Source organism: Abrus precatorius, unplaced genomic scaffold (genome assembly GCF_003935025.1).
Source record: "Abrus precatorius isolate BTA unplaced genomic scaffold, Abrus_2018 Scaffold9, whole genome shotgun sequence".
Taxonomy (NCBI): domain Eukaryota; kingdom Viridiplantae; phylum Streptophyta; class Magnoliopsida; order Fabales; family Fabaceae; genus Abrus; species Abrus precatorius.
The window spans coordinates 31491691-31506716 of record NW_020874439.1 but is presented as its reverse complement, the minus strand read 5'-3'; the positions used below and the strand labels follow the sequence as shown (position 1 = coordinate 31506716).

Genomic DNA, 15026 nt, shown 5'->3' with positions numbered 1-15026 from the left:
TGCTTTAGTTACAACTGTTCATCTCCTTAATTAATGTTGGAATAACACTTAGCCAACAAACAATTTGATCATAGTAATTGAAATAATAATGTCAGCTTAAGCCTTCTTCTCTTTTTTTTTTTACGTTTTTATTAATATATAGATTCCTTGACTAGCCATATGTGCCTAATATGCATGTTCCAACTAAATATCGAAAATAAACTCAGCTTAATCGTTGGAAAATGGGCTATCATTCAAATTTATTTAGATCATTATATACAGCTATTTATTTTGCTTTGAGAACAAAACTACTCTAAAATTTCGTTCGGATCAACCATTTAAGACAAAGATAAGCTTGGATTTCAAATTGTGGGTACAAATTAAAGTTCAACACTCATTTTTCTTCACACACATACATATAGAAGGAAAAGGAAGATATTTGCATGCAACTTGAGGTTGGGAATCGCTTGGTACAAACTTGAATTTTCACTCTCAGTAATTTTTCTTTCCTTTTTCTTCCCCTCGTTGGTGCAACGGATCAAACAATGGCAATTGGCAGGAGAAAAAAATTAAATTGGAAAAACAAATATAGGAAAGCAAAGTAAACAATTTTTATCCACAAAATCAAATCCCACTTACATTTATAAAAAAAAAAAAAAGTGTTTTGCTATTTTTCAACAATGAACCATTTTTTTATGGTTCAGCCTCTCCACCCCACCATGCCAAATTTCAACACTAACCATCATCGGCGATGGAAACAATTAGTCTTCCGATATACTCTCTAAATGAGGCCGCCATATTCCGACGCGGCCTTTCCGGCGATCCCGGCATGAAAATTTCTTCTCTTTAGTTACTATGTGAGCGACTTTGAGGTATCCTTGGCATTGTGGTGATGAGTAATCATCATCACTACGCTTGTTGCTTTTCTTTGATGATGATGATTTCTTGTTAAGATCACTATCATTGATGCTTCCCTTCCCGGCATGTCGTTTCTTCTCCGGCAACGAAGATTCCGGGATCAAGAAGTATATGCTACCCCTCTTGAGCTCAGTCTCCGGCGAGAGGATCAAAATCCGGCGAACAACACCCTGAGAGCTAGGTTTGCTTAGAATATGATTAGGGTTGGCTTCGAGAACCTCTCCTGCAGTGATTGAACGTGTAATCTCTTCTACATAGCCATTCAAATGAACAATTCGGATCAAGTCTAGAGCCCCACATGGAAGAACACAAGCCAAACAGCACCTTAAGCTGTTTCCCATTATTATTAGTCTATGAAAAAAATTTAAAAAGTAGCTAGAAAACTGATCTAGGGTTTGAATCCTGATCAGCAAAAAGAAAGAAAAATAGATAGTTATACTTATATATAACTATATGATTTCTCTGTGTGTGGCTAATCAAGCTTTGAAAGTGGTGGAATTGTTTGAACAAGGGAAGTGTTGGAGAATGAGGTGTGTATATATAGCAACATGACCGTACTTGTAATGCAAATGGAGGATTTAATAATAATTGTGGGGTGATGGTGATATGTTCTAGTTAATAATTATGAAACTGGCTCCATTCTAATTTACGATATTGCCCTCTCAGAAATAAGTGACTTCAATTTTTTGGGGTTTGGATTCTCACATGGTGGGGTTCCCTTCCTTTTATACGTATTTAACTGCCTTGTCTTCATTTTAAGTGATATAGTGACTGCTATATATTAAACTTTGCCTACTTTGGCTATGGATCCTTCTTCTTTTTATTTATTAATTAAAAAAAAGTGACAATTAATATATTTTGCCTATTGTGTTTGGTAAAAATAGGTGGATATATGTACATTAATAATTTATAACACTCGTTATTAATTGAATTATATAACAAAACACAACGCCCATGAATTGTGTGTATATACGTTCATTCAACTTTCTTATATTTTGCTTTAAATCAATGGTATATTTAGTTTAACGAGTTATTAGTTATATTTTTTGTGTTGAATTTATATTTATAAATTTTTTAACATGTTTTTTTAACATCAAAGTAAGTGTCTGTACACGTATAATTGTATAGAAAAGCTAAAGTTAGAATATACTTAAATAAAGAAGAGTATGCAATGAAATTATTCAGTTTCTCCTCTACTGTTATAACATTACCAAATATCAGTAAGTAAAAACAATTTTTGTATTTCACTTAATTTTCATGTATCTTTTAACTATGTTTTTCTACCGTTCTTATCAAGCATTCTCCATATTAGAGTATTAATTAAGATGAAAGTTAATAATTAAATTTGAGTTTGTTACCGTCTAACAGTGATTACGAGAATGAGAATAAGAATCATACTATATATGCTACCGCATTTTATCTTATAAGAAGTCATATAATTCAAATATTTATCTTCCCATTTTTATATTTTATTATTATTTTTATGTTGAAACACACACACACACCTATTAAAAAAACGAAAGAAACAAAATATCATTTCCCATGAACTGAGACCTTGGTTGATCAAACAATAATTTAGATCCAGAAGCTGCCATAGGAAGTAGTGTGACCTGTACGAAGGCTATAAATAACGATTTTTTTATTTCTAATGCAGAGTTTAAGAGTATCTAATGAAAATTAATAAATAATATTTTTTATTAAATATTATAGTATTTAATATTTTTAATGTGTAACTAAAAATTACTATTTTATTTTATACCTTCAAAAACACGTAAAAATTTGATAAAAGAGACAAAGAAAAATTGGAAAAAATAAACCAAAATTAGAAGGGTTGCTAAAGCCCCTATTAGTTTCTTAATTAATCAAACACAACTTCAATAATGACAAAACTAGAAAACTATGAAATCCGCGTGAAAGGGTAACCATGCATGTTTACCAAAAGAATTAGGTACGTATTGCATTAGGAAAGTACATATCTTCAAATACGTACGGCGGTGTGTGTCTAAAAGCTAAAAAACTACTACATTAATGATTAAGCACTTGCAATCCCAAACCAATATTCTTTTCTCAAATAAAATTAATGAGGAATAAGATTTGTTCTATACTAATTAATATAAAAAACTGGTATTAGTATTACTTCAAGTTTGCATGATAGCTACAATGTTTATAATCATTAGACATTCAATCAACATATTTAAGTATAATTACTACTGTTAAGTGATAATTTTTATGGTTTGAGGGTGTGTATTCATTTTGAATGTATTTGTATAGTTACCTGTGTATTTTTATGGTGGAAAGTACATGATCCTCTCAAGCAGCCAGGGCAATGATTCAACTTAATAATTGATGCAGTCATGCTAGTCATGCTATAGCTATCTTCATACATGAATTTTTTTGCCTTTTAGTTAAAATGTGGACCAATCTACCATTAATTAGTTCATATCCTAAGTCCCAAGCTACCTTTCATATATTTCTTATATATAATTGCTGGGAATGGGGACTACCATGATGTGATCTTTCTATTACTTCAAAAAATTTCTTTTCATGACAGATATTTGTATGTCCTTTTTTTCCATGAAAGAAAGTAGGTAATGACATGTACAACTCATAATTGATTAAACTAATAAGGTCCATATGTATATATAATAAAATATATATATATATATCGACCAATTAATGGATCAGAAATTTTGGTTAAAAGCGTGTGAAAATTAGACACCCTTTCAATTCTACAAATTCGGTGATCAGATCTCTCCATCGCCCCATATTTTTAATGCGTCAGAATACCTTTTTTTTTTATTCATTTATTCATAAAAATAAAATATTACTGAGAAGCCTAGAGATTCCAAAGTTACCAAAATTTATTTTAAAAAAGCTTTTTTGTTCCTTATTTATTTTTGAAAGTCATTTAATTTAAATTTTCAAATATAATTTTTTCGTTTCGTATATTTTGTTGTTATGCTTGTAATTTTACTGAATTTTCGACGTATATGGAACTATTATGTGACTGGCTTTTTCAATTATATGTTAGCTATATATATTTAACTAGTTAGCTGTATAACTGGCCTTTTTCTTTGTATTGATAATTAATCTCTCCTTAGAGGTAGTGAAAATTCAAACTTGATATGAAAATGCAAGAAGAAAAGTCTCTTACAGTTTGGACTAACATAATTTGGCTCTATACAAAAGGTTTTACATAATAAATCAAAAGAAAAACAATAAAAAAAAGGGTACAAAATACGACTACATATCGTGTAAAACTTATAATATATAGAATAAAATTATCATCATTAATCTAAGACATTGATCATGACATTGTTCTTCAACTCATATATATCTTACCAATATATTTCACCTTTGTCTTTTCCTTCTTCTTTAATCTTTTATTGTGTGGTATAACTAGAGTTTTTGGCAGATAGTAAAGTATTGGGGTGCTGCTAGCTAAGTGCGAAGACGAAGCTTCGTGGCCCTAAGGTTTCAGGCACCGACCACAACAGCTGAAAACCTCAATCAAACGCTTCTCTCTCATAAGTCATAAACAATTGTGGTGGTTAAAGGAACGCACGAGGCATGCCAATTACAAGATTCCTAGTGCACTATTAAATCTAACACAATGAGAGAGGCTTAATTAATTTGAGGTACTAAAACTATGCCACTAATCCATTATTGAACAACGTGAGCTTAGTCTGTCTCTACACTAAAGCCAAGGTGGAACCCCATTAATTAATTAACCATACTTCCTAATTTATCTTTCTCAAGGTCTAAATATGTGTAATTAAGTAAATAGCATTCATGTATAAATGATGGGTAATCATCATTAATTTGATTATTATTATTATTATACTATCCCCAAAATTAACGCAACCGTGGTACTGGCTACTATATATATACTCATAATCTTTCTTGTACCTATAACTATATAAACTGCGCACACCACCATCCTCGAGGCTCGTTCTGTTATCACATAATCAGTCAACTGAGTCAAGTGCATGTTCTTCTACTTGTGTAGTTAACATCCCGAGAAACTATATATATATATATATATCATCTCTAGGTACAGGATTGAGATTCAGATGCTTCGTCTTCATCTTCAGCCATATGTATATATATAATTGTCAATTAATAGCTGGCAATGTTGGTTAGCTTGAAGGGCTTGGAGGGGTGTGTGCATATATATTAAAAAACAAATTTACGTGACACATAATATTAATAATAATAATATATAAATATTACATGATTTAATGTATTTAAAATCATATAATAATATTAAATACTATAAGAGTTCGTATAAACTCACGTTAAAAAAAATGTGAATCTATAATCCACCTTTCACCCGCCCATAGAAAGCCAAAACAAATCTGAGTATTGTGCTTCATTAAATGTGATTCAGTGTATTAAGTTTAAAACAACCTAATAGAATGAGTGTAACAGAGTTAAAAATTAAACATCGTAGCAAATGAGTAAATAACTGGAATTTTTCAAAACATAAATAAATAAAACGGTGCTAGCTGATGATTCCTGAGTGAACGTGGTAACCCGTTTATATATATATACACACACACGACAAATTTAGGATTTGTACTATAGTACCATTTCCCGTAATTCTGCTTGGTGCAGAACTTGAGATTAGATTATTGGTGTTAATATTTTAGAAGATCTACCAAATCCTCACCCCCAAAATTTTTATTCATTGGTTTTCCTACTACCTATACGTAATATTAATGCACTACATGTGTGTTGCTGTATAAGAGGGCTCGTCTGAATTTAATGGTAATAATTAAATTCATATTGATATATGTCATTAAAAAGTTTAACTCACAATAATAATTGCTAAAGTTGGCTAAGCAGCCTAACGAAAAATAAAGAATCCTGATTATGTAAATTAAAATTTGCTTTAAATTTGGAGAATCTAAATGCATATACGAAGGTGCTTTTATGGGCCAAAGAGAACAATAACATAACTACAAAAATTTAACAATGTTAATGTAAATTCGTTTTAAATTAATTTTAGCTGGAAGGAGTACCGAAATAACATTAATGGTGAGTGAAATTTTTAATTTTTTACTACATGATAATAAACTTCTCTTCGTGATTTAAATAATAATTTTTATTTAAATACAAAACATAGTACTGTTGATGTTTGTCATATTATTCTTTAATTAAAATTATAATTTTACCTTAATAATCTATAATAACATTAAATATATAAATATTTTATTAAAATAATACTCTAATTTTAATTAATAAAAAATACGTATAAAGAATAACATATAAGTTTTATTTTTTATTTAAATAATATAATAATAAACAATTAAAAGATGGAACAGTTCTAGAAATATTTTCTCTAATTAAAACACTTCTTATAATACACTAATTATTAGTTAAAATTTTAAAAAATATATATATAAAAATATGAAAAAATATCATTAAGTTATGAGGTAGAAAAAGAGCAGAATCTATATAATTTTTAATCATTTTTATCTAAAAAATAAAACAGTGTTAAAAATTATGTTGATATATCTCTTAAACGATAATATTATTTTAAAAAATTGACAAATGCATAAAAATTTAAAAAAAAATTGTGAGTAGTTTCACCCATTTCTTCAAACATAGATTATTTTTTGTTTTTGTTTTAAAACAAAGACATAAATTTAGAAAAAAAAATCATTTTATCCATAGATCATAGACATTGAGTTAGTTTGTATATATCAAATATGTGTGTGGGTATGAGAGAGAGAGATGCAATAGTTAAATGGAAAAATAACTGTAGGCAAATTATTTGGGAAGTGTTGGTGCAATGTCCATCTCTTAGTATGTAAAGCAAGTAAGGCTTGATTTCCGGCACTGTCGAGATCTTGAAATGGCTGGTTGAAGATTATTCAAATAGACCCTTCATCATACTATCAATCAATGCCTATCTTTTGTGTTGTTAATGCCTTTGGTTTTTTCTCACTGATATCGATACTACCTTTTAGATTTTTCTTATTAGCTCGCTTTTCCTTTGTGGTAAACATTCAATCTTCTTTGCTAAAATCGTGTAGTAAACAAACTGGCCTTGCATGGAGACAAGCTATTATCCACGTATATATAACTTTAAATCATTAAAAATGTTATCATTAATTTGTAAAAGCTGATCAATCAATTATAAATTATTAATAAATGATATCTTTTTAGGTGATGCATAGACACAAACATAAATTCATGATAATTCAAACACGAATCTAACACAAATAACCATCTGTAAGTGTAGCATGAACATGAAATCAACTTCATTGTGCATATATATTCACATTAATTAGAAAAAAAAAAACTTTAAAATCTTTAATTTCAATTACCAAGCATACATACAACCTAAAACCTGATTTAACCAACACTATTGATAAGCTGAATGGATAATGAAGATCTCATAATACACAAATTTCAATCCGAAACTGATTAAGCTGCACATCGATATAGTGAAAAACGTAAGTATTTATATATATATAGTATTTGCTTCATATGTGAGAGTACCAAAAAATGCAAAGAAAAAGAATATACAGAATCAACTTTGGTGCAGCGGATCCCCCGGGAAGAATTATTGTATTAAACCCAAAGAAAACTTTAAAAAATAAAATTGAAAAAAACAATGAGCCTATTCTCTTTTCTTCAGTCAGAAAACCACGCACAAAAGAACAAATGCATCTCCAACTATTGTCACATCGTTTAATTTGAATGGAATATATAAGAAGTAGGTGAGATTGTATTCTATCTTATCAAATTTTCATATTACTATATACCTGACAAATTGGCTGTGCATGTTAAATTAAGCTTTACCTCAAGATGTTATTATAACTACCAAATCTAAATATCTTTTTTGTGAGCATTGCTTCATGTTTCGAAACATTGAATGGGATCTTGGAGAACGAAGATCGAGATCAATTTTAAGCATTGATGTTAACTGGCATGGCCTATAAATTGTACTATATGATTTCTATCCACGAGTGGGTTAGGATCCAACCAAATCTAATCTAATATTAAAACATTATTGTCTCGTCCTAGAAAAATTGGTTCATGATAGCCATATCCATATTTTCCGCGGTGCATGCACCAGTGATCAATTGACTACAATCAAATTGAATGGAGATGTGCAATCAAATTGGTATTGATTAAATTCCTTCATAAATTTTGCAATGTTGAATATGGTTGGTGTGTCCTAAAAGATGTGGTAGGAGGATTCATAAATCAGATTTATAGAGTATTGATCAATGTAAAATTACATGCCTCCAAACATAGGTGGGTATGTGGGGGCGTCCATCTATACTATTTTGTACAAGTCTATAATTAAATGGACCAATTTATGTAATTGTTCATTTAAATGTATCTATATTTAATAAATTTATATAAGCTTGTAGTTAAATAATAGGTCAGTGCGTAAGATGGCCAAAAATATTTTTATTTGAGTTTTTATTTGTTAATTTTTTATGAAATTTTAATAACTAATGTATAATAGTAAAATTTTAATAAAAAAAGAGAATTGTTTATTGTACTTTTATAACTTTAATATAATAATATATGTTTTTTCATAAACCCTGAAGAATAAAGTTAACAAATATATTTCTTATTTATATTTAAAATTTTATAACTTTAAAATTATTAAAAAATTTAAAATTGATTTTTTAATTTATGTTAATTAATAGGTTGGTCAGCAAACTCACCAGTTATACCGGCTAACTCTCAGATAATTGTATTTAAATAAGTCACATTTTTAAGCTCAATTCCATAAATTTGCAGGTTTTTGCACACCAGCCTAAGCCAAGGCTTATATATTTACTTCTAATTCCAAAATACAAGTTTGATTGAAATGAGTTTTAATTATTAACTTATCTTAAATTTTGATTGAACTAAATTTTTAAACTTAAATCCGTACTTATTTTCAAAGAAACCCGTCGACATATATAAAAATTTAATTGAAATCGAATTTAAGTAAGATAGAATCAGCTTCTTCTAAATTGAGACATTTATAATAACACAAATATGCAATATTTACTATTTCAATTAAATTTCAATATATGTGTAGATAATTAACTTAATTTTAAAATAAGAACGAGAAAAAGGAATTAGTCTTCATTGTCATATGTATGGTATTCTTTTCATAGCATATAGCGCTACGTTACAAGTATACTATAAAACATCCTTTTTCTATTTTATTTAATTTTATTTTCTTATTTCTGTAGCCTAAAAGGGTATACACGAAAAGAGACAATGAAAAACTAAGTCAAATTTGTTAGGCTAAACTATTGAATAGAAATATAAATTGATGAATATAAGTTTATTAAAAGAAGTTATATAAAAAATCGAGTATTAATCAAATCTATGCAAATAGATACCGAGTTAAATTTTAGGACATCAATGAGAGTTTCTTCCTTTTTTTTTTGAGGTACAAGTTAGATCCAATGATACGCGTTGAAACACACTTCCTTAAAAGAACAAGTTCAGTTGACCCAAATAAAAAAAAAGAGTTCAACTTGGATTAACACTTTGTTTCACTATTAACCCAAGTGTGGCTAATTAACCTCTAATGTTTATTTGCATTTATTGTTAAAAAATTATATGAAATTTCATATTATTGTTTCATACTTTATATCTTTTTTTCACGTAATTTTCCCTATTTTGTTATATGAATTGACTGATAAGATTAAGGATCGTTGCAAAAATATATAAAAAAAAAAGGTGCATTTTTATTGTATGGGAAGCTTGTCTTCAAATCCTTAAGATAGAAAAGCCCTTCTCATGTCCTATTCAATCTTTCAAGCCGTTGGCAAATAGTCTAGTTGAAGACAATAAAAGTGATGGAATCAGGAATAGATGACAATGGAAGCGCTACCATTGCACCTTAAGTAGTCTTTGGTCGAGATTGTCCGATAACTTAAGTTGGGTCAAACTCGATCTTTATAGTTGATTATCATAGCATGTTAAAAATATGTTAATATATCAAAAACAGGTTTAGAACTCCAACATACAAAAGTTACGGATTAATACGAGATTAAAACATGCTTGAAGTTAGTAACAAAAGAAATTAACTCCTGCAACTGCTTTTGCACCACTTTATAATATTATGATTTATGAAAATTTTGTAAAAACAACATATTTGAGTGTCTCCAGAACCCTGCTTAGTGTTTAATTGTTTATCAACAACTGAATTTTATCTTTCTGCTTAGAGTGTTATGATTCATGCCGCTAGCTGCGTGATCAGCAGTAGAATGCAGGATTACTGTTGACAAATTCTGGGCGCAGCTTGAAAGCGCTTCATCAAAATACTTAAAAGGCTCTACTTCTCAGTATCAGATCATATTTGGATAAAGAAAGACGAGCAATAGGGCTTAGAATAGAAAATGTTTTTAAGTCTTAAAATGAGTTTGTCTATAAACGATCACAAGTTCATCCTTAAACATTAATAGGTTATGATCACGTTTTTCTTGGAATCAACGATAAATCCACATTCACTTCTAAACTTGAGTCTAGTCTTATAACAATATGCATAAACAAATTATCCACGATCAAGCAAAGATAGCTATTGCTCAATCTCTTCAGCTACTTGCAAGCAAAAGGAGAAGAAAAACAGAATCTTCCCGGGTGCCAATCAAACTTCATTAACCCAAACCAGGATTTGCAAATATTGATAAAGGCAGAAACCATTATATATGGAGAAAGTTAGCAAATATTAAAAAACATGAATAAATAGTGTTTATGAATCTCACAAATCAACACATTAATAAAACAACCCAATAACTAAACTAGTAGCCCTAACCCACTCCACTAACTACTGAAAACTACCAAATTTCTTAACCGAAACCGCCATTAGCCTACTCACAAAGGCTTATGAACGAATCTTCTTGGCTAAAACTAACAGAGACAGGACCCAAATCCTTTTTCCAACACACAAAAAGAAGAGATCATCATCCTAGTCCCTGTAACTGTCAGGACTCTAGCCTTGAACTGAGAAAACTAAAACTATAAGAGGAAATGGACATATATTGATCAAATTTATTAAATTTCGTGATCAAGTATGCTCAGTCATAATTCTAAGTAATCAAACTTGTGTCATAAATCTAAGCAATCAAATTTTAAACTCGTCCTGCAATAATGTAACAGTTGAAGCAAATCACCAATTGGAACCCAAATTTTACAACAGAAGCGTTTACATAATTCATCAAACTCAGATGGTATTAACTTCAGAATATAAAAAAATAATATATAACATAATGATTCTAATTCCTAACCAAAAAAACATACAGTGCTATACATAAATAGCACGAGGTCACAAATTTTTAACACTACATTTGTGACATCCAAAACTTTGTATTCTAATTACACTTCAACCTCATTCATACGTACACACAAGAATCAGTACCTTCCTACCATCACTTTCGGCCCCCATTTGATCCACTGCTTCCCTGAAACAAATCATTAAGCCGAGCTTCAATGTCCTCCATTCCAAACTTGACATACTTATCAGCATGCTTGCCAAGTTCCGGGACATTGTGGAACCTTCCAATGAAGCTTGCATATGCAGGCAACAATATCTTTTCCAGCGAAATCCGAATTTCTTCCCTGAGCTGTTCATCAAAGACTAACCACTGAGACTGCACCCTGCAAATCTCCTCAAAATGATGGTTGAACAACTTGAGCTTCTCCTTCATAGGTTTTGCCGCCATTGACATGGACCCATTATTCTCCACTTTGAGAAACCCGAGCAACTTGTTCCAGGAGCTTCTTTGATAGCTCACATGGCATTGCCGGACTTTGCCAGTGTGTTTTCGAATCCAATCATCGCCTAAAAGTGTTCCCAATTCACTATCTTTAGCCTTCTGAACAATGTACCTCCCATTATTCATCATGAAAACAGAGCACAAAGCAGGGTCCTTGTAGATTTTAGATTTCGCTTCCAAATTGCGTTCTAATATGTCCATAATCCAAGTGATTTGAATAGAAAACGAGGAGTTAGGTTGCAATTGCAATTGCAACCTATCCTCAAGCTGAGGGTAATCCTTCAATGAAACCTCATTGTCTTGGAAAACTAGTTCTAGGGTTTGCCGCGACCTACATGCGGCGCGGAGATAGTTCATCACATAGCGTGTGATCGGATGAAGTCCGCCCCCGGGAACCGCCGCCTTCACCGGATCTCGGCTAATTAGATTCTCCAATTCCATGAAAATTCCCCTAATCGCTTCCCCCAACCTCTTCCAAATCGTGACGGCTTCGTTAACGAGGAACGCGCAGTACTGATCGGAGAACAACAATTCGAATTCGGGAATCAGGTCACGCATCGTCTCGAACACGTCGAGGACTCTGAACAACCGTTCCGGCGAGCGGCTCCCGATCGCGACGGCGTCCGCGAAGTTCAGCAGCTGAATCGCCGATCCGCGGCAGACCTCCATGAAGGAGAGATCGGCGGAGGAGGAGGAGAGGCCGGAGAAGACACGATCGCAGAGACGCCGCTCGCTAGGGAACAGAATCTTGAGAGCGACTTTGGACGCCTTCATCCATCGCTCAATCTCATCTTCGAGCTCTTGCCAGGGCATCTTGTGAACCTCCGAAATACTCAGTTTCTGCAAACCTAACCTCGACATGCTCTCCTCCAAGAACTCCCTCCGGCAAACGCCATACACATGCGAACACTCTTTCCCGAACCCCGCCGCCACCATGCGCTTCGCAATCTCGCGGAGATCGTTCACTGTCCCCGGCGGCAGCGAGTCGATCACTACGTCGTAATCACTCACCGGCTTTGCCACCGGAATCAGGTCATTGCCGCCGCCGTCGTTTTCTTCTTCTTCGTCGTCATCCGAGTCAAACGGCGAGTCGTCGTTCCGAGTTGAGCCGCCGTTGTTCCGAGTCAAGTCGTACAAATCGCCGCCGAGCTCCATGAGAGAGCGGAACTCATCCTCCGCGCGGAACATAGCCTGTTGAAGCATCTCATCGGCGCGTAGGAGGCACGCGCCTACCTCCTTGTCACTAGCCAGAGGACTCCAGTCTTCGACAGCAGCAACGAGTTCGTCGACGGCAGCGAGAAATGAGGCGGAATCAGCGGAGTTAGACCAGATAGATTGATCAGAAGACACGTGGCACAAGATCCGACGGTCAATAGAGTTAAGTTTCTGTTCGAGTGCAGCGCAACCCATGGGATCATTCCCCGCACCATCGTCAGATAGCTTCTCTTTGGAGAATCTACCATCGAAGTTGGAGAATATTTGGAGGATATCATCGGCTATGTTGTGGTTGTTGTGGCCCAGCGTCTTTGCTATGTGCCGCGCCACAGCCAGCAATTTCTCTTCCCCGTTTTCAGCCATTTTGGTCACCGATCAGTGAGGCTTGGTTAGTCACTCTTAAAGAAGGGAGCACGAAGAAGAATACGAATTTGGCTTCTCGAGGGTTGAATTTGAAATGACGGATATGCCCCTGAAACGACGCGGCTTTTGGTGAAACAGTGAAGTATGGAAGGGTAAAATGAGGAAAGTGAAGAGCCCAGAGAGAAAAGAGGATAAAGTAGAGAGAGAGAGTGTGTGTGCCTAGTCGGGACCTGGAAGGTACGTGACGAAAACGTTGAAAACGCATTTTGATGGCGTTTTTGTTCGCTTTCTCTGTCTTGTCCTTTTCCATTGTCATTCCTTTATTTTATATTGTTTTCTTTCATTCATCGAAGCTTCTCCACTTCATTTTTTTACGTGTTTTTCTTCTTTGACCGGAGTTATGTGTCTATTTGAATGTTGCAAGTATTAGAGGTAAAAACGGTTATCAATTTTTGGTTGATTTCTCTTCAATACTACTATAGTCGGTGTTCACACACTTTCAACATCTTCAACACAAATTATATAACTAATTAATTAATTATATGCTAAAATTTTTTGTCAAAAAATATAATAATTCTATAATATTAAAGAAGTCATATACTAGATCATATTTTTAATTCTTTAATTAATGTTTTTAGGACACTGGTTAGCGAGATCCACAGTTTTATTATAAAAAGATGTTGAAGAAAATGTTTAGAGAGATGAAAATAACATTTAATACATAAATTAAATGCATAATATTATATTTTTATTTAAAATTTAAAGTATAATATCGAATTAACAGTAATATTAGTTTTAATAATGTGATGCTAAAGTTAATGTTGATATTCTTAATATTTTTTGTTTTAATACAGTAGAAAAGTACATCCACTTTTTGTCTTTATCTTAAAACAAGATGAAACTTGTTTACTAATTCAAAAAGAATATAGTTTACAAGTTTAAAAGTAGTTAGTTAATTAAATAAAATGATTCTTAAACTGAGTTTCCGTTTAATTTAGTCTTCACTCATCCAAAATCGTACAATAACTTTTTTTTATATATAAAAATTAAAGTAAATTGAATAAAATTTACAAAATGCGTACATCTAACGGAGTAAATTCTTATTGTAACATAAATAGGTTGTAAATAAATAATGTAGCAATAACTTTGAAGAATACTTAAAGATGTCACGAGATTAGAACTGTAGATAATATTTAATAATTATATAGTTATGTACATATATATTAAAATCTTCCTTATTTAAGTAATATACAAATAAAATTTCTCAATCATACATAAAAATAAAATTATTAATTAAATAGTAATCATACAATAAAATAAAAATTATGTATATTTATTTAAATAGTAATTAAAATTTTCTTGTATATGGCTATGTTTGTTTCTAATATAATGAGATGGGCAGAGATGAGGATGCAGTGAAATGTATCAATTTCTGTTTATTCACGAGTTTGGATGAATAAAAAATGGTGAAAAGAATATTATAATTTAAGTGAGACTTGTGTGAAAATAATTCTTATTATATTTGTCGTGAAATAAAGATAAAATTTGGGTCCAAAATTCAAATTTATATATTTATCCTTGTAAAAACTTTTCACCCCCTAAATTTAGAGTAAAATAGTCTGAGTAATTTAGATAAAATATATATATATATTAATACACGTTTCAATCTATTTAAACACAAAAAAAAAAAATTAACTATTTTTTCATTCTGATTTCCGTCAAATCAAACACCATATTATTTTACTTAAAATTCATTTTTTTATTTTATTTTACTCTTCTATGTTATACTTTAGTAACTAAATA

General features: G+C 31.6%; 2 protein-coding genes across 2 annotated transcripts; both read right to left on the bottom strand.

Annotated features, from left to right (window-relative positions):
* Positions 1–403: 403 nt before the first annotated feature.
* LOC113850455 lies at positions 404–1390 on the bottom strand. The gene has a single exon (XM_027481009.1). It carries the CDS (start codon positions 1236–1238, stop codon positions 741–743), a length of 498 nt encoding a protein of 165 aa, XP_027336810.1. The 5' UTR covers positions 1239–1390; the 3' UTR covers positions 404–740.
* Positions 1391–10597: 9207 nt separating this feature from the next.
* On the bottom strand, positions 10598–13501 carry LOC113849849 (exocyst complex component EXO70B1-like). Its single transcript, XM_027480052.1, has one exon. The coding sequence runs from the start codon at positions 13221–13223 to the stop codon at positions 11298–11300; it is 1926 nt and encodes a 641-aa protein (XP_027335853.1). The 5' UTR covers positions 13224–13501; the 3' UTR covers positions 10598–11297.
* Positions 13502–15026: the final 1525 nt, after the last annotated feature.

Bases quoted from the DNA above. Each gene is read 5' to 3' on its own strand.
- LOC113850455 (XM_027481009.1), bottom strand. From the start codon at position 1,238: ATGGGAAACAGCTTAAGGTGCTGTTTGGCTTGTGTTCTTCCATGTGGG.
- LOC113849849 (XM_027480052.1), bottom strand. From the start codon at position 13,223: ATGGCTGAAAACGGGGAAGAGAAATTGCTGGCTGTGGCGCGGCACATA.